The sequence below is a fragment of the Electrona antarctica genome, assembly GCF_951216825.1.
Source record: "Electrona antarctica genome assembly, chromosome: 7".
Taxonomy (NCBI): Eukaryota; Metazoa; Chordata; class Actinopteri; order Myctophiformes; family Myctophidae; genus Electrona; species Electrona antarctica.
Window position 1 is genome coordinate 48,028,961 of NC_136812.1, and position 17,801 is coordinate 48,046,761.

At 42.8% G+C, this 17,801-nt stretch overlaps 2 protein-coding genes across 2 annotated transcripts in view; one reads left to right on the forward strand and one right to left on the reverse strand.

Annotated features, from left to right (window-relative positions):
- On the reverse strand, positions 1–3,871 carry LOC306926297 (ATP-binding cassette sub-family C member 4-like; the record flags this gene model as incomplete). The annotated part of the gene is given in 2 exon segments (XM_079505565.1): positions 1–42; positions 44–3,871. Coding segments are annotated over 2 exon segments (3,870 nt in total).
- A 7,374-nt stretch (positions 3,872–11,245) lies between these two features.
- The window catches only part of LOC306926299 (uncharacterized protein), a 15,227-nt gene continuing 8,671 nt past the window's right edge, over positions 11,246–17,801 (forward strand). Inside the window, exons 1-15 of the mRNA XM_079505568.1 lie at positions 11,246–11,425; positions 12,015–12,078; positions 13,895–13,926; positions 14,429–14,449; positions 14,842–14,862; positions 15,037–15,066; positions 15,400–15,411; positions 15,556–15,576; positions 15,751–15,780; positions 16,086–16,097; positions 16,521–16,532; positions 16,680–16,700; positions 16,875–16,904; positions 17,372–17,392; positions 17,643–17,654. Coding sequence (XP_079361694.1) covers positions 12,015–12,078; positions 13,895–13,926; positions 14,429–14,449; positions 14,842–14,862; positions 15,037–15,066; positions 15,400–15,411; positions 15,556–15,576; positions 15,751–15,780; positions 16,086–16,097; positions 16,521–16,532; positions 16,680–16,700; positions 16,875–16,904; positions 17,372–17,392; positions 17,643–17,654 — 339 coding nt within the window. The 5' untranslated portion in view covers positions 11,246–11,425. The remainder of the gene's footprint in view (positions 11,426–12,014; positions 12,079–13,894; positions 13,927–14,428; positions 14,450–14,841; positions 14,863–15,036; positions 15,067–15,399; positions 15,412–15,555; positions 15,577–15,750; positions 15,781–16,085; positions 16,098–16,520; positions 16,533–16,679; positions 16,701–16,874; positions 16,905–17,371; positions 17,393–17,642; positions 17,655–17,801) is intronic.

Consider the following 17,801-nt stretch of genomic DNA (forward strand, 5'->3'; position numbering starts at 1 on the left):
TCAAAGATCTGCAGACGTTGTTGCATGTCCATTAGCTGTGTGTGGCTCGGCTTCTGCTGTCGTAAGCCCGTTTGGCTGCTTCCAGGAGGGCTGCTGCTTCCAGCTTTCCCGTCTGCTGCACCATCTTGTAGAAGATGCCATCGTGGTCTTGGAGCAGGAGGTAGGGTGCGTCATATTTATCTATCTGTCCTGCGTCAAGCACCAGGATTCGATCGCTGCCTATGATTGTGTCGAGGCGGTGAGCGATCGTGAGCACGGTGCATTCTTTGAAGTTGACTCGTATGGTTTGCTGGATCAGCTCATCTGTGCTGCGGTCGACGTTGGCCGTGGCCTCGTCGATGACGAGGATGCGGTTCCTCCTCAGTATGGCTCTGGCCAAACACACCAGCTGCCTCTGACCGACGCTGAAGTTGGCGCCCGACTCGGCCAGAACAGCCTCCAGCTTATCAGGCAGTTTGCTCACCACATCCTTCATCTGGACCTCTTCGAGAGAGTTCCACAGATCCTCATCGGAGTGCTGGTCGAAAGGGTCCAAGTTCTTCCTCATGGTCCCATTAAACAGTACTGGATCCTGAGGAATAATGGACATCTTCCGGCGTAGATCATGGAGGCCGATCTTAGAGGTGAGAACGCCATCGATCCTGATCTCGCCCTGCGGCTCTGCCAGGCGGAAGAGGACTGACACCAGGGAGCTTTTCCCAGCACCCGTTCTTCCAACGATGCCGACTTTTTCTTTGGGGTTGAACGTGGCAGTCACATCTTTCAGGACCAGGGGTCCGTCAGCGCTGTAGGATAAACTGACCCCTTCAAAGGTCACCTGACCTTGGCTGGGCCACTCAGGAGAAAGAGGCTCCTTGCTTTCCCAAGATCCTTCACTCTCCAGCTTTGCATACTCCATCACTCGCTCCACTGACGTCATCATGTTCTCCACCTCAGCACTCTGCCGGACTGCCCACTGGAACATGCCTATAAGTGTGATGGAATAGGTCAGTGCCAGGGCCGCTGCACTATGATCCAACTGGTGCCTGAGCAGCAGGGAACCGAAAACGGTGATTGAAACAAACATGGAGCACAAGATGTCGAGCCGGAGGCCAAACCATTGAGATATAGCCAGGAACAGGAACCATGTGGATGAGTGTAGGTTCTGATGGTCGTCAAACACTTTTTGGAACCTCTCCTCATCTCTGAAGGCTCTAATGGTCATCAGACACTGTAGAGACGATGACAGGTGGGAGAAGATAGGACTCCGAGTGGTCGACTCAAGCCGCTTGATGTCTCTGGATGTCTCCAGAAAGTAACGGCGGCTGGAGTAGAAGAGGAGGAAGAGGACGGACACAGGAATCAGGATCCAGGGGCTGGACAATGCTGCTACAAAAAGCACCCCTAAGATATGCAGTAACAGCTGAAAAAAGTCCACAATGCTCCAAGGCAAGTTAGTGTCCAGCAGATTTATGTCCTTGGAGAACCTGTTAAGAATTCTTCCTACTGGATTTATGTCAAAGAAGTGCACGGTTGTACCGAGTATGGCATTGAACATTCTGTTGTGGAGCGCCTGGGAACTTTTCACCAGGCTGTAATACAACATCACATTTCTCACAATGCCAAAGACCACGGTGGCTACAGTCAGACCTCCATAGATCCCCACATTGTAAGCCAGGTCCACTGGCTCTCCGGTGAGATACTGTTCAGCCCAGTAAGCAATCCACCAGTCTTGACCAATATATGCTGCCTGGGCCAGAATGTTGAACAGTACCACAAGTAGCAGGATCACAATACTGGCTCCAGCATGCAGGTACTTGATGTACAGGCCTGCCCCCACGGTACCCTCTGAGCGATTCTCCTCCACCAACGTTTGGACCGCCTCTGCTGGTAGCTCGGCTAACTCCCTGATGGAGTGTATGGATTCCTGTGACTGGGTGCGCTTGCGCGGGGAGCCCTTTTGGGTAGCCTGTTGACCCTCTTCCCTGTGCTTCTCCAGCAGGTAGGTGAGCTGGCCAGAATCCTGCAGTTCGGCATAGGTGCCCTGGGCCAACATACGACCCTCATTGAGAACCACAATCTGGTTGGCCACATTCAGATACTGCAACTGATGGGTGACCAAGATGCGGGCCTTGTTCTTCAGAATGCCACAGATACATTTGTCAAACAAGTGTCTCCCAACATCTGCGTCCACAGCACTCAGAGGATCATCAAGAAGATAAATGTCAGCATCCTGGTACACAGCTCTGGCCAGGTTGACCCGAGCTTTCTGTCCCCCGCTGAGGTTGGCTCCTCTGTCTCCAATCAGTGTCAGGTCTCCATTTGGAAGCAGGTCCAGGTCCCTCTTGAGTGCACAAGCACTGAGGACATCCTCATATTTCTGGGGGTCCAGCTCTTTGCCAAACAGGATGTTGCTGCGGATGGTTCCAGGAAAAATAGAGGGCTGCTGGGAGGCATAGATCAGCTGACCATTGACCTTCAATGTCCCTTTGTCGCACTCTAGCTCTCCTAGGATGGAGCTCAGCAGGGAGGACTTTCCAGACCCTACTTGCCCAATTACAGCAAGAAGCTCCTTTGACTTCACAGAGAGAGAGATGTTGTGAAGAGATGGAGAGTCTAGACTCTTGTCCCAGTAGCAGATCAGGTCTTGGATTTCAACAGACACCTCCTTCTTATCATCTGGTGACGGTGAAGCATTGCTATTCTTAATCTCATCCAGCATCAAGAACTCCTTGATCCTGCGGATGCTGACGCGGGCTTCAGACAGCTTCTCAATGGCAGCGGGGAAGAACAGGGAGACAGTGAGGCGCACGACGTTGAACAGTGACACGGCCACGAAGATGCGGCTGACCGAGATGGGGTTCCCCAGCAGCACGTAGACCGTGAAGGTGACGAAGAGGATGACCTTGCCGGAAGAGAAAAAGAAGGCCATGTTGAGGGCTCGCAGAAAGGAGCTCTTCAGGGTCAAAGAGATCTCCTTCCTCCTGACTTCAGAAACCAGCCTTGAGAATGGTTTCTCCCAGGCATACATCTTGATGATCCGGATTCCAGACACCACTTCGTTCATGGTAAGGAGTCTACTGTCAGTACAGGCAGCAGTTTTACTCCTGATCACAGAGAAGATTCTACCAAACATGGTTTGAATGTTCATTAGGGTGATTAGGACTGCCATTCCCGCCAGGCATGATGGGCCAAGCTCCAACCATAACAGCCCTAGGACAGCCATTGCCTGGAGAGGCCCCACCCACAGGTAGTGTGTGAAGACAGTTGCCTCATCAAAGCGGTTAACATCGTTGGAGAGGAGGTTCACAATCTGACCCGTGGTGGTTTTTCCCATTGCAGCACTGCTGAGGCACAGGGCCTTTCTGTAGATCATGTGACACATGGCAACTCTGAACTTCATGCCTGCCCTCTGGACAAGGAAGACCTTCTGGTGATTGACCATGGACTGGCACATGGTGGAGACCCACAACACAACAGCATATCCATACAGGCTCCTTGTGACCTCGGGGTCGTAATTCGCAAAATTCAGGATAATCCTCCCCAAAAGCACCGGCTGGATTACCTTAATAGACTCCTCGATCAAGGTACAGATGCCTGGCAATGCATAGGGCTTCCAATAGCACCTGATGATGGCCTTGGTGAGTTTAGGTGGCCTCTGCTCTTCAGCAGATCTCTTAAGCTCATCATCCCAGCACCTCTGTAGCTCTCGTCCCGCTATCTCAGAGCGATCTTCAGGAGGCACCTCATACATGTCATCCTGCTCCAGCCTCCGTTTGTAGCCGATACGAAACAACGGGGTCAGCCAGGAGAAGAACACCAGAGAGAAAACATTTGCTGTAGTAATAGGGCTCTTTTTCCCAGCATCGTCCTTCAGCTGCTCCTCCACCATTCTGTTATCTTCTGATTATCAATAAATTCCACGTATCCCTGGGTTCATAAATGTGCTCTTCTTTGATCTGCTCCCCTTCTACGAGCTTTTCTTCCCTGCTTTCCTCTTCTCCCTTCTCTTTTCCCTTTCCGGTTGGGATTAGGCCAGACTATATCCTTCCCTAAGTCTTACTTGGTCGAAGCAAATGTCTAAAGAAAACTTTACATCTTAAATAGCTATGGTCTGACGTCACACACAACACAAACCATTCCCATAACAGTGATTCACACACCCCATTACATACAACTTTTATCCCAGACACTGCACACACTCTCCAGTGTTTAACTAAATTTTCTTCAGCAATAGTTTACCCAGAGGAACCTATTCAGGGATGCCTCAGGGTCCCCTTTGGAGAAGCAGTGTCCTGAATGGACAGAACATTTGATGAGGCTTACCGCGTCAGAACAAGCACAGAATTAACATGGACAACAAACTGGACGTTAACAAAAACGAATTGGTCACGACTCACCAGAGGACAAGATGGCCATCAGTCACTGGTACCAGTGATGCCGACTCGTGGGAGAGCAGCACACCACGGTAGCCTGCTAAACTAGCATGAGAGGGCGAACCAGTTACCCTCTGATTACTAGATTGCCTCTATACCCACTAAGCCAGTGGTTATCTTTAATGTCAATGACATATTAAAGCACAAATTCACCCATTTACAACCTATATAATTTGGTCCTCAGTCTCACTAATGCTCATAATAAAATGTTAGCGTGTTAGCTTGGTATAAACAAAAATTGTCTGGCTCCCCGAAGTACCCATGTGCGTGTTGCTCTTCTCTCTTCTCCCTCTCTTTTCGGGGCTGGGGAACAAGGAAAAAGTCCATTTGAGTGTCCCGTTTTTATCTCTTATATTGCTGCTATTTTTGCAGTTCCCGACACTATGATATTTGACCATAGTGTTACTGTAGGATGAAGAATTTCAATGGTGCAGAGTCCCTAAACAATAATGGCGGATTTGGCCACGCCGGGCCACACCCCGAAATACCCGTAGGCAGGTGTGTCTCAAAGAATAATAGGACTGACTATAGGTTGAAAATCTGTGACGTCTTCCTTTAAGCAGTGGACTCATATCTGAAAATATTTTGTTGTCAGGGACAAGATTAGTTGAAAAAAAACCCAAAAACAAAACATAATTGGGAAAATGAAATTTCCCAACACTGTCTATATTATTATAAACACTATAGCTCAATTGAAGTCAAAATACAGTAGTAGTTTGCAGCAGCAGTAGTAGTAGCTACTTGCTGCTGCAAACTTGTATTGCTCACGAAAACCATATAACCTCTGCACTCGTTTAGCATCTACCTAATGTGTGGCCTATACCCAGAACTGTAAAACAGATTGCCTTCCTGCACTCCTTCATAGATGCCATCGTGACAGACATACACAAGGGGTGCATGTGCGCTGATGTAATATTGATTGTGGCATCATGATAAGATACAGTATAAACACTGTAATGACTGTCTACTGTCTCTGTCAGAGAATGAGGACTGTATGCTACAGTAGGTTTTCCTTCAAGGAGCAGATAAGTCAAGGTCAATACAGTAGACAAAGAGAAGATAAATCAAGGTCAATGACATGGTTGTTAAAATCAAATTAAAATATATTTGCATAGTCTCTGTACTGTGTAAGTGATTGTCTTTAGTTAAAATAAGTGTTAAAAAGCTCCATATTGTGATAGTACTCATTGCTGTATAGTGTTTGCTGCAGTAACAGGAGTCTCCATGTCTCTCCAGCTTTTTATTAAACAGAAAATGCATGTTCAGAAACCGAAACTGAAACTGGGATACCAATTTTATCCAATCAGGATAGAGAACGCAGTCAGGATACAGATGAAACACGTGGAATTGTAAGTGATGACACAAAGAAATGAGCAGACAATATTGGAACTGGAACACTATAAAAATGTAAGCTCATAAAAAGCTACTCTCTCCCGATTGGCTGAAATCTTGTCACCTATACCTGAAAATGTCTTTTCTGTTGTTTAGTAAAGAGACAGGGAGACGTCTACTGAACCAACACTCTATAGCCATGATTAGGCTACTATCAGAATATAGTGAATCCTTTTGTTTCAACCACAAAATATCACTTACACTACCCTTAAGGAGTTCCTTAAATGTAGGGTTGTCACAATCCGATCACGTGATCGGAAATCGGAGCCGGTCACCTCATTTTCAAATGATCAGAATCGGATCGGGAGCAAAAAAATTTGATCGGTCTAATATCATGATATTAGACCGGATATTGGCTGTGATTTTGGATATTGTATACTATTGCACTATTATGCACCACAAACCAGGAATAAAATTCCAGCTGTTTTTAAGTCCAATTTAACTCCAACAGTGTCAAAAAATACACCTTGGTGGCTGAGATCAGAGCCATAGGTTGAGACAAAGCAGTGAAAGGTCCTGAAAGATACATAACGTCAGTCTTACCCAATACCCAATCTTTCTGATGTATGAACACAAGGCTGCTATACTTTATACCTCATACTCTTTCAGAACCTTTCACTCATTACTTTATGGCTCTTGTCTCAGCCACCGCGGTGTATTTTTTGACATACCGTTTTTCTCCAAAGTTGAATGTTGCCACTACTGTTGGAGCAGCCATAAACTACACAGGTTTATCCTGATGTTCTGGGCATGTGAGGCTGAGGGCGTGTTCTCTCCTCCGCGTCATTAGCGCCCATACCGGTGGAGTTGGTGAAAGGCCTTTCTGTGTGGAGTTTGCATGTTCTCCCCGTGTCCCCTAGGGTTGTGTAGTGGAATTCACTGGTCAATTAATAGTATGAAATTAAGAGGTCAGAGGCATTGCTTAAATAGTAAATGGTGCATTTATATAGCACCTTTATCCAAGGTGCTTTACATAGTGCATTACATTCACCCATTCATACACCGATTGCGGCGGAAGCCATGCAAGGTACCAACCAGCACATCGGGAGCAATTTGGGGTTCAGTGTCTTGCCCAAGGACACTTCGACATGTAGACAGGAGGAGCCGGGATTCGAACCGCCGACCCATGGATCATTGGACGACCGACCTGCTCTACCTGCTCTACCTCCTGAGCCACAGTCGCCTGAGCCACAGTTGCTTAAAAGGTGGTGGGGGTTGTGCTTTAATACATGAGCGGACAGGGGAGATGTACAATAATTATTAGTACAGGCCTGTGGTACAGTCGTTCTGCCAAGAGCACAAGGAATCAGACCTTGACCCATGGTTATACTGTTCTGTTACAAGGACAAACTGTATCTTAAACAATGCATATTGTCTCAACGCAGTGATTATTAGTATCGCAACGTGAGGCTAATAAACAATAGTTATCAGGCCTATAGACATCTTGGCTCTTACGTCATAATGTACTGAAAATAAGGTTACATATAATAAATCATAATAACATAAATGTGATTTCTTCCTCAATTGGTGCCCTCACAAAAAACATGCAGTAATCCTGATCTCATTCCATATGACATATCCCAGCCTGCAGCATGAAGAGTTCCAACCTGAACATTTTAACTTTTTATATTATGCATTTGTATGTAATAAACGAAAACACTGAGGTTATGTACTTTGGTACGTGCCAAGTTGTTGACAATAGTGTAGAATCATGTACACAGTGTTTTTAGTTCCTCAAGTGTCCCTCCAATGGTGGTGAGTTGAGTGACGAGCTCCAACGAGATGACACTGCAGACAATATGTATCACACACACGACAAGTTTATTTCCAGTACATTATGTTGTTGATCTTCTGTTATTCATCCTTGTGCCCCGGCTATGATAAGTATATATGACATAGGAGTCAAGATGTCTCTCTTAGGCCTGATAGCTATATTGTTTATGGTACAACCATACCACAGGCCTGTCCAAACTCAATGTGTCTCCCTTGTTCACTCCTGTATTGAAGCTTGTGGTTCTCAACCCGTATGTTGGGGTCCCCCAGGACGGTCTCCAAATTATTTTGGGTGGTCTCCAGATGACAGTGAAGTGAAAATGTAAGGAATTTGAAGACCTTTTTAATACCTTTAAGGTTCAAGGTTGTACTTTATTGTTACATCTTGTGACTTGTGTACATGTACATAAGAGTAAAACTTTGGGGGGTCATGGCCTGAAAAGGTTGAGAACCACTGTATTAAAGGTTTCATGACATTCATTTTCAATCAAATTCATTTTTCGTTTGTAGGAATAGCAGGAAATGATGGATTGCTAGTGCTACTTCTTTCTTTGGGCGTGCAGGGCGACACGTCCTGGACGCACCTAGGCTGCTGAGCTAGCCTGACAGCGCACCACGGGTTGGACTCCGGATCTCGGCGGCCTTTGCTGAGTGTCTTCCCCCCATCTCTCTCCCCATTTCCTGTCAGTCTACGTTCAAACTATCAATAAATGCAGAAAAAAAATAAAAAATGTTACCATGTGATGAACCCTTTAAGGGAACTGATTTATGGACATTACCGAGGCTTAAAATATGAACACAAGTAGTTTACATTTGTAACCAAGCTGTATAATAGCATAAGCTGGTACTTATAAGCACCTTGGTAAGGAATACCTCTTCCAGACTGTGGTCAAATATACATGCCACTTCCAAAATGGTCACTTCTCTACTGTCCTCATCAAGAACAACAGCATCTGTTGTCTTAGCTGTTACATCTGAAAAGGCAGGGTTACACGCACGCACGCACGCACGCACGCACGCACGCACGCACGCACGCACGCACGCACGCACGCACCCACGCACCCACACACACACACACACACACACACACACAAAACTCTCTTGTGTGAGAGTCAAGAGGGCACAGAGCACGAGTGTCACTGTAAAATTGGCGGAGCAGGTCTAGCTGAACGTACGATAATAACAAATATTAACAATAGAACAATATACATACATGTATTAACTATCGACTGGGATGATTTGACATCTATGGGCAAATTATACTTTGGGGCAGCCGCCGCCAAGGCCCGATGACCCCTAGTTCATTTGGAGGGGTGCCGAACGGAATGGACCGACAGTGCCGCGGAACGAAGCTGAGAATGCACTCGCTGCTTATGCTCCATTGCAGGCATGCCGCCAAACGGATTTGGCAATACAGCTTACGGGTGCTTTTAAACTCCGCTATGCGCTTTCCCAAATGTGTATGGTCACATTAGCAATTTTGGGAAAGCGTGCCAACACGCCCACAGCCACACCTCTAGGCGCAAATAATGGTGTAGTGTCAGCATAATGGATATAATAGCGGGTAACGCTGCACCAAGGTACCATTTAGGGATAACACAAGTTGCAAATCAGATTACATTCATTATGATGAATGACCTTTTGATATTAATGAAATAAAATTGTTGAAATGCAATGCATTTGTAGCCTGTGACTTAAGTGACTATTATGATCCGAAAGTAAATTATGATAGGTAAGAGATGTAGTTGGCCCTGGTGTTTTCATATTTTCTAATCTTGAAAAAAGTTTGGACACCCCTGCCTCAGTGCCTCTGAGAACAAGATATAGCCCTGTTAGGCCTGATAGCTATTGTGTATGGTACAGCTTGTCCTTGTAACATTCCTTGTGCTCATGGCAGAACGACTGTACCACACACAGGCTTGTCAAAGCATGTGGTTCTCAACCTGCAAGTTGAACCAAATGGACCCTTATGGGTCCATTTGTACACTCGGGGGTCCTTGCAAATAAAACATTTGAGAACCACTAGTACTACTTGGCCTCCTAATGTGCAATAGTGTCATGGTAAAGAGTATGTGTCATATTCTGACATTCAGTAAAAACAATAACATTATAAAGGTGTGTGTGCCTGGGCGGCTAGTATAGCGGTCCGGGCACTATAGGCTGCTAAGCCAGCCTGACAGCGTGTCGCGGGTTCGACCCCGCGTGCCGCGTGTCACCCCCCAACTCTCTCCCCCATTTCCTGTCACCATACTGTACACTATCCAATAAAGGCAGAAAAAGCCCAAAAATATATCTTAAAAAAAGAAAAGTGTGTAAAAAATAAAATAAAAAATGCCACAGACAAGACCAAGTCTTTGCCACAGACACGTTTGTGTACGGCAGTGATGGAAAAAGTACGGTACTCGCATTGTTTACTCAAGTAAAAGTAGCAATACTGCAATGTACAAGTAGAAGTACCGCATTCAAAATGTACTTGAGTAAAAGTACAAGAGTATATGCATCAAAATGTACTGTACGGTATTTGGAACCATAGAATTCAACATATCTCTTTTTTTTCTTTTTAAAGATTTGTTTTTGGCTTTTCTGCCTTTATTGATAGTATCAAGTGAAGATAGACAGGAAAGAGAGAGAGAGAGAGAGAGAGAGAGAGAGAGAACATGCGACCCGATATCTCTTTCTTGGACAAATGTGTGCAGTCTACATAGGTCTGGCCTGTCTGGCCTACTTATACAAGCCAAGTGTATCCCAAGGCCTGTTCTTAACTGTATTCAAAAGCTAGGTGAAGTGCCACAAAGATTACAATTATTTTGTTATATGGTTCCTGCAGGACTGTCCTGACTTGTTCCTGGTGTAATCTGTAAAAGGGGTTTTGTTGATGGGCCAGGAGCAAATTGTTGATCAAATTGCCTTCAGAGAGGCCTCTCTTCTTCACCTCTATGCCTGTAAACTACCACTACTTTATGATAATTCAGTTGGTCCGGTCATTATACGCGTGGATGGTCATTTTGGGGCCCACTGCCACTTGCTGGCAGCGGAAGCCTTGTACTCTGTCTGCTAATAAATGACCATCTGAGCCTGAGGAAACATCAAGCTGCTGTCTGCTGTCTCAACTTTCTCTCTCAGTTTTTAGTCAAGTCTCGGTACAAGGACTCGGGGGTGTCCAATATTTACCACAGTATCAAAAGTAAAAGTACTCATTATTCAGAATGTCCTGTTTTACAAGTCAAATGTGAAAAAATGTCTAAAAATGGTTTGAAAATAGCAGATCTACAAGCTCACAATGCATCCCATCGCGACACATTGTGAGTTTATAGATCTGCTATTTCCAAATGGGCGAAATGTAGGACTGAAGTGGTTAATGTATGCTTTGTATTAATAATAGAAATCTACAAGTAACTAGTAACTAAAGTTGTCAAATAATTATAGTGGTGTGAAAGCACAATATTTAATTGCCTCTGAAATGTAGTAGAAGTTAAAGTACAGAAAATTGGACTTACTCAAGTAAAGTACTTAAGTGGTACTTAAGTAAATGTACTTAGTTACTTTCCGCCACTGGTGTACGGAGGTATTGATGACCCCACCTGCCCGAGGTCTAGGTTTATACTTGCTATTCTATTGATTGAAGCACATCTCATCGACATTGGAGAACATCACGTTTTCTATATCAAACCTTTTATTTACTTTTGTATCTGTTATGACTCACATACCCGTGACCATAGCATCATGGCAAGGTCACATTGTTGTTTTGTTGAGCGTTTATAAGTCCAACTCCTTATTCTCTTGCCAGGATCTGATTTAGATTCATCTCAGAAGCAACAAGCCAACAGGACAACTTTTTTGAAACGGTGAGCCCATTTTCTGTTGTGTAGGGTTAGTTCTGACTCATTTAGTACATTTATTCAAGTACTGTACTGTACTAGAGTTAAATGTTGAGGTATTTTTACTTAAATCGAGTATTTCACTACATCTCTGAGGAAAATATTGTACTTTTACTCTACTTTACTTTACACTACAACTATTTGAATAATTTTAATTACTATAGTTACTTTTAGATTTAGATTTTATTATTTTAACCACTAAAGCTCAATGTATTTTGGCTATTTTCAAAAGATTTTGAAAACTTGAAATGGGACATTCTGCCTAATGAGTACGTTAAGTACATTTTGATGCCAATACCCTTGTACTTTTACTCAAGTAGATTTTTAATACCAGACTTTACACATGTGAGTACTTTTTCCAACACTGAAACTAGTTGATTGTAGTTTGGCATAGAGAACACTATACTACTACTACTACAATCAAACGACATGACGGAATCAAAACAGTTTTCTGTAGATTTTCAAACATAAACGTAATTGTTTTTTGTAGTATTGTTGTTATGAAATACAATGTTCTTATTATTATTTTATTTGACTATTATTACTGTTACTATAGATGAAGCTGTGTTTCCTGATCTCCATCTCCATACTGGCTGTCCTGTCTCTGAGCCACTGTGCAGGTATGTACAGAGGCATTCACAGTGGTGGAAAGTTACTAGTACTTTTACTTAAGTACTGTATACTTAAAGTACAATTTTGAGGTATTTGTACTTTACTTGAGTATTTCCAATATCCAATACTTCTACTTCTACTCCACTACATCTCAGAGCCAAAATGTGTACTTTTACTCCACTACAATCATTTGAAAACTTGAGTTACTTTGGCAATTTTTATTTTGATTAGAAAAAATACATTAACCACTTCAACCCTATACATTTCGGCCATTCGAAAAATAACCGATCTACAAGCTCACAATGCGTCGCAACACGACTCATTGTGAGCTTGTAGATCTGCTATTTTCAATAGATTTTGTACACATTTTGAACTTGTGAAATGGCACATTCTGCACAATGAGTACTTTTACTTTTAGTATTCCTACTTTAAGTACAATTTGATGCCGATACTTTTGTACTTTTACTCAAGTACATTTTCAATTCCGTACTTTTACTTGTAACAAAGTAGTTCTAAATTGCAGTATTGGTACTTTTACTTAAGTAAAACAATTGAGTACTTTTTCCACCACTGGGCATTCAGTAGGCTTGGTTTGCTTTGGTTAAAATAAGTGTTAAAAAGCTCTATATTGTGATAGTCATTTCTATAGCGTGTTTGTTCAGTACCATGCTCTCCAGCTCTATATTGTGATAGTCATTTCTATAGCGTGTTTGTTCAGTACCATGCTCTCCAGCTCTATATTGTGATAGTCATTTCTATAGCGTGTTTGTTCAGTACCATGCTCTCCAGCTTTTTTATTAAGATGAAAAGTCTGGATACAATTTTATCCAATCAGGATAGAGAACACAGTCAGGATACAGATTAAACAAGTGGAATTGTAAGTGATGACACAAAGAAATAAGCGGAGAAAATTCAAACTGCACACAAAAAAAGCTGGCTACTCTCTCCTGATTGGCTGAAATTGTGTCACCTACCTGAAAATGTATTTTCGGTTTATTGCGACCGGAGGTCACATTTACTAGTATGAAATCCTGCATCTCACGTCCGTCCGTCACACCTCCATATATGGTTGCCAATCCATCATGCCTCGTGACATCTCATGACATCATGGAGACCCTTAGCGCCTCCATATATGGTCACGCCTCGTGACACGTCACGCCACCATATATGGCCAGCAAATCTTGTGATCTGACCTCAACAAATCCTGTACCCCCCCCCCCCCCCCCCAAAAAACCCCAAAACAAGATAGGCCTATACAGTGAGGTGAAAAAGGGTGGGTGGGGGATTCAGATTTTACAGGGGCCACTTTCGAATTGCAGCTGTCAAGTGCCCTTTGAGAGCGGTTTTGAAGGAGTCAAGGGATTTGCATGTCTTAATGACTGTTGGTAGGGCGTTCCACATTTTGGTGGCATATAGGAGCGAAATTAATTTTGTCCCTTGTTTGTGCCGAATCTGGGTTGCACATGGTTTATTGAGCTCCCTCTGGTGTTGTGGGTGTGGACTTCGTTGACATTAAGGAAGTATTTAGACAGGTACATGGGTATCTTAGTGAAGTATTTAGACAGGTACATGGGTATCTTAGTGAAGTATTTAGACAGGTACATGGGTATATTGGTGGTGTAGCGAATCTTGTGGATTAGACCCATTGCTAGATGCTGTACTCTGTCGACAACCCTAAGCCATTCCAGTCTGTCAAAATGGGGGCAGGGGTGAGGTGGGTTCGGGGAGTGAGGCCAAGTAGTAACCTGACCAGTTTGTTTTGGGAAGTCTGGAGCCTTGTTTTAAGGGCCTTTGAGGTTAACCTTTATTATTTTACTTTCAAAGGTGCTGTGGTGCCGATATGGACCCAAATAGAGGTAACGTGAACCCATAGTGAAAGATAACAGAAGACTATAGAGCAGTCTTAACCCGACGAATTAGAAAGAAGAAAAAAGGGGCAGGGTACAACACTTTTTTTGTTGTTTTTCTTCTTTCTAATTATTTGTTCGGCCCAAAACATTGTGTTTATTGTCATGAGTTATCACCATCCCAGTTGGCTTTGTCCGAGGCCTTAAAAGGTCTTAATAGTTCACAATTTTTAAACTTAACACAACACAACACAACTAACTGACTTCAGTACCACACAGTGAACTGACACAGCAACACAACACAAGGTCAAATAGACACACACAAGACTAAGTACACACATGAACTAGTACTGACAACAAGTAGTGCATATAGTATACACAGAATGACTAACAACTACTACATGAAATACACACATAAATGACTAGTACTTCAAATACAGGGTACACAATTATTTTGTTCTGGTCTCTGTTGATCCTTTATAACTCTCCAACTCTTCTTTTCTTTTGTCAGGATCAGCTGACAATGAATGCGGTGAGTCAATCTGTTCTGCTTCTGTTCAGTTTAACACATGACAACTAGTAGGCCTATACTTCAAATACTGTGTGTGTGTGTGTGTGTGTGTGTGTGTGTGTGTGTGTGTGTGTGTGTGTGTGTGTGTGTGTGTGTGTGTGTGTGTGTGTGTGTGTGTGTGTGTGTGTGTGTGTGTGTGCGTGCGTGCGTGCGTGCGTATATACAGTATATAAGTACTGTATGTATGTATAAATTAAGTATTTATATTTGAGGTGAAGTAGTGAAGTATGTATGTGCAACTTCAAGTGAAGTATGTATGTGTAAATGAAATATATGTATGTGCAAGTGAAGTACCTAAATGTCTGGTCTCTGTTGAGCATTTATAACTCTCCAACTCTTCATTATTTTGTCAGGATCTCACAACAATTTGGAAGGTGAGTCAATATGTTGTGCTGTCCAGTTTAACGAATGGCTAACTACTAGTAGGGTACTTCAAATATACACATGTAACACATGAACTCCAGCACAACACCAGCACAAATGTAAGGCAACATTTGTGCTGGTCTTTGTTGATCCTTTATCACTCCAACTCTTCATTCTGTTGTCAGGAGATCCACTCACTTAAAGCCAGTCAGAAGGTGAGTCAATATGTTCTGCTGTTCAGTTTAACAAATGATTAACAAGTAGTTACTAGTACTTCACATACTGTGAACACAATTCATTTTTTTGCTGGTCTCTGTTGAGCCTTTATAACTCCAACTCTTCAATATTTTGTCAGGACATGTACGACGGCTTGTACGTGTGTGTGTGTGTGTGTGTGTGTGTGTGCGTGTGTGCGTGCGTGCGTGCGTGCGTGCGTGCGTGCGTGCGTGCGTGCGTGCGTGCGTATGTATGTATGTACATACACAGTTATTTTTTTCTGGTCTCTGTTGATCCTTTATAACTCTCCAACTCTTCTTTTCTTTTGTCAGGAACTGAGAGCGGTGAGTCAATCTGTTCTGCTTCTGTTCAGTTTAACAAATGACAACTATGCCTATACTTGAAATACTGTATACACATAAACACGTAAACATTGTTGTGGGTCTCTGTTGAGCCTTTATAACACCAACTCTTCATTATTTTGTCAGGATACCACAGAGAATTTGGAGGTGAGTCAATATGTTGTGCTGTCCAGTTTAACGAATGGCTAACTACTAGTAGGGTACTTCAAATATACACATGTAACACATGAACTCCAGCACAACACCAGCACAAATGTAAGGCAACATTTGTGCTGGTCTTTGTTGATCCTTTATCACTCCAACTTTTCATTCTGTTGTCAGGAGATCCAGTCACTTAAAGCCAGTCAGACGGTGAGTCAATATGTTCTGCTGTTCAGTTTAACAAATGATTAACAAGTAGTTACTAGTACTTCACATACTGTGAACACAATTCATTTTTTTGCTGGTCTCTGTTGAGCCTTTATAACTCCAACTCTTCAATATTTTGTCAGGACATGTACGACGGCTTGTACGTGTGTGTGTGTGTGTGTGTGCGTGTGTGCGTGCGTGCGTGCGTGCGTGCGTGCGTGCGTATGTATGTATGTACATACACAGTTTTTTTTTTCTGGTCTCTGTTGATCCTTTATAACTCTCCAACTCTTCTTTTCTTTTGTCAGGAAATGAATGAGGTGAGTCAATCTGTTCTGCTTCTGTTCAGTTTAACAAATGACAACTATGCCTATACTTCAAATACTGTATACACATAAACACGTAAACATTGTTGTGGGTCTCTGTTGAGCCTTTATAACACCAACTCTTCATTATTTTGTCAGGATACCACAGCAATTTGGAATGTGAGTCAATATGTTGTGCTGTCCAGTTTAACGAATGTCTAACTACTACTAGGGTACTTCAAATATACACATGTAACACATGAACTCCAGCACAACACCAGCACAAATGTGCAGTAGTACATATACACAGAATGACTAACAACTACTACATGAAATACACACATAAATGACTAGTACTTCAAATACAGGGTACACCATTTTTTTCCCTGGTCTCTGTTGAGCCTTTATAACTCTCCAACTCTTCTTTTATTTTGTCAGCATCTGGATGAGGTGAGTCAATCTGTTCTGCTTCTGTTCAGTTTAACACATGACAACTAGGCCTATACTTCAAATACTGTATACACATAAACACGTAAACATTGTTGTGGGTCTCTGTTGAGACTTTATAACGTCACCAACTCTTCATTATTTTGTCAGGTTACCGCAGCAGTTTGGCACGTGAGTCAATATGTTCTGCTGTCCAGTTTAACGAATGTCTAACTACTAGTAGGGTACTTCAAATATACACATGTAACACATGAACTCCAGCACAACACAAGCACAAATGTAAGGCAACATTTGTGCTGGTCTTTGTTGATCCTTTATCACTCCAACTCTTCATTCTGTTGTCAGGAGATCCAGGAACGTAAAGCCAGTCAGAAGGTGAGTCAATATGTTCTGCTGTTCAGTTTAACAAATGATTAACAAGTAGTTACTAGTACTTCACATACTGTGTACATTTTGTTGCTGGTCTCTGTTGAGCCTTTATAACTCCAACTCTTCATTATTTTGTCAGGACATGTATGACGGCTTGTACGTGTGTGTGTGTGCGTGCGTGCGTGCGTGCGTGTGTGCGTGCGTGCGTGTGTGCGTATGTGCGAATAAAGTATCTATATATGCGCAAATTAAGTATTTATATTCGTGCAATTGAAGTATGTATGTATGTGCAACTTCAAGTGAAGTATATGTATGTGTAAATGAAATATATATGTATGTGCAAGTGAAGTACCTAAATGACACATGACAACTAGTAGGCCTATACTTCATATACTGTATACACATAAACACGTAAACATTGTTGTGGGTCTCTGTTGAGCCTTTATAACACCAACTCTTCATTATTTTGTCAGGATACCACAGAGAAATTGGAGGTGAGTCAATATGTTCTGCTGTCCTGTTTAACGAATGGCTAACTACTAGTAGGATACTTCAAATATACACATGTAACACATGAACTCCAGCACAACACCAGCACAAATGTGCAGTAGTACAGAATGACTACCAACTACTACATGAAATACACACATAAATGACTAGTACTTCAAATATAGGGTACACAATTTTTTTTTCTGGTCTCTGTTGATCCTTTATAACTCTCCAACTCTTCTTTTCTTTTGTCAGGATCTGAAAGCGGTGAGTCAATCTGTTCTGCTTCTGTTCAGTTTAACACATGACAACTAGTAGGCCTATACTTCAAATACTGTATACACATAAACACGTAAACATTGTTGTGGGTCTCTGTTGAGCCTTCATAACACATCATTCATTATTTTTAGGGAT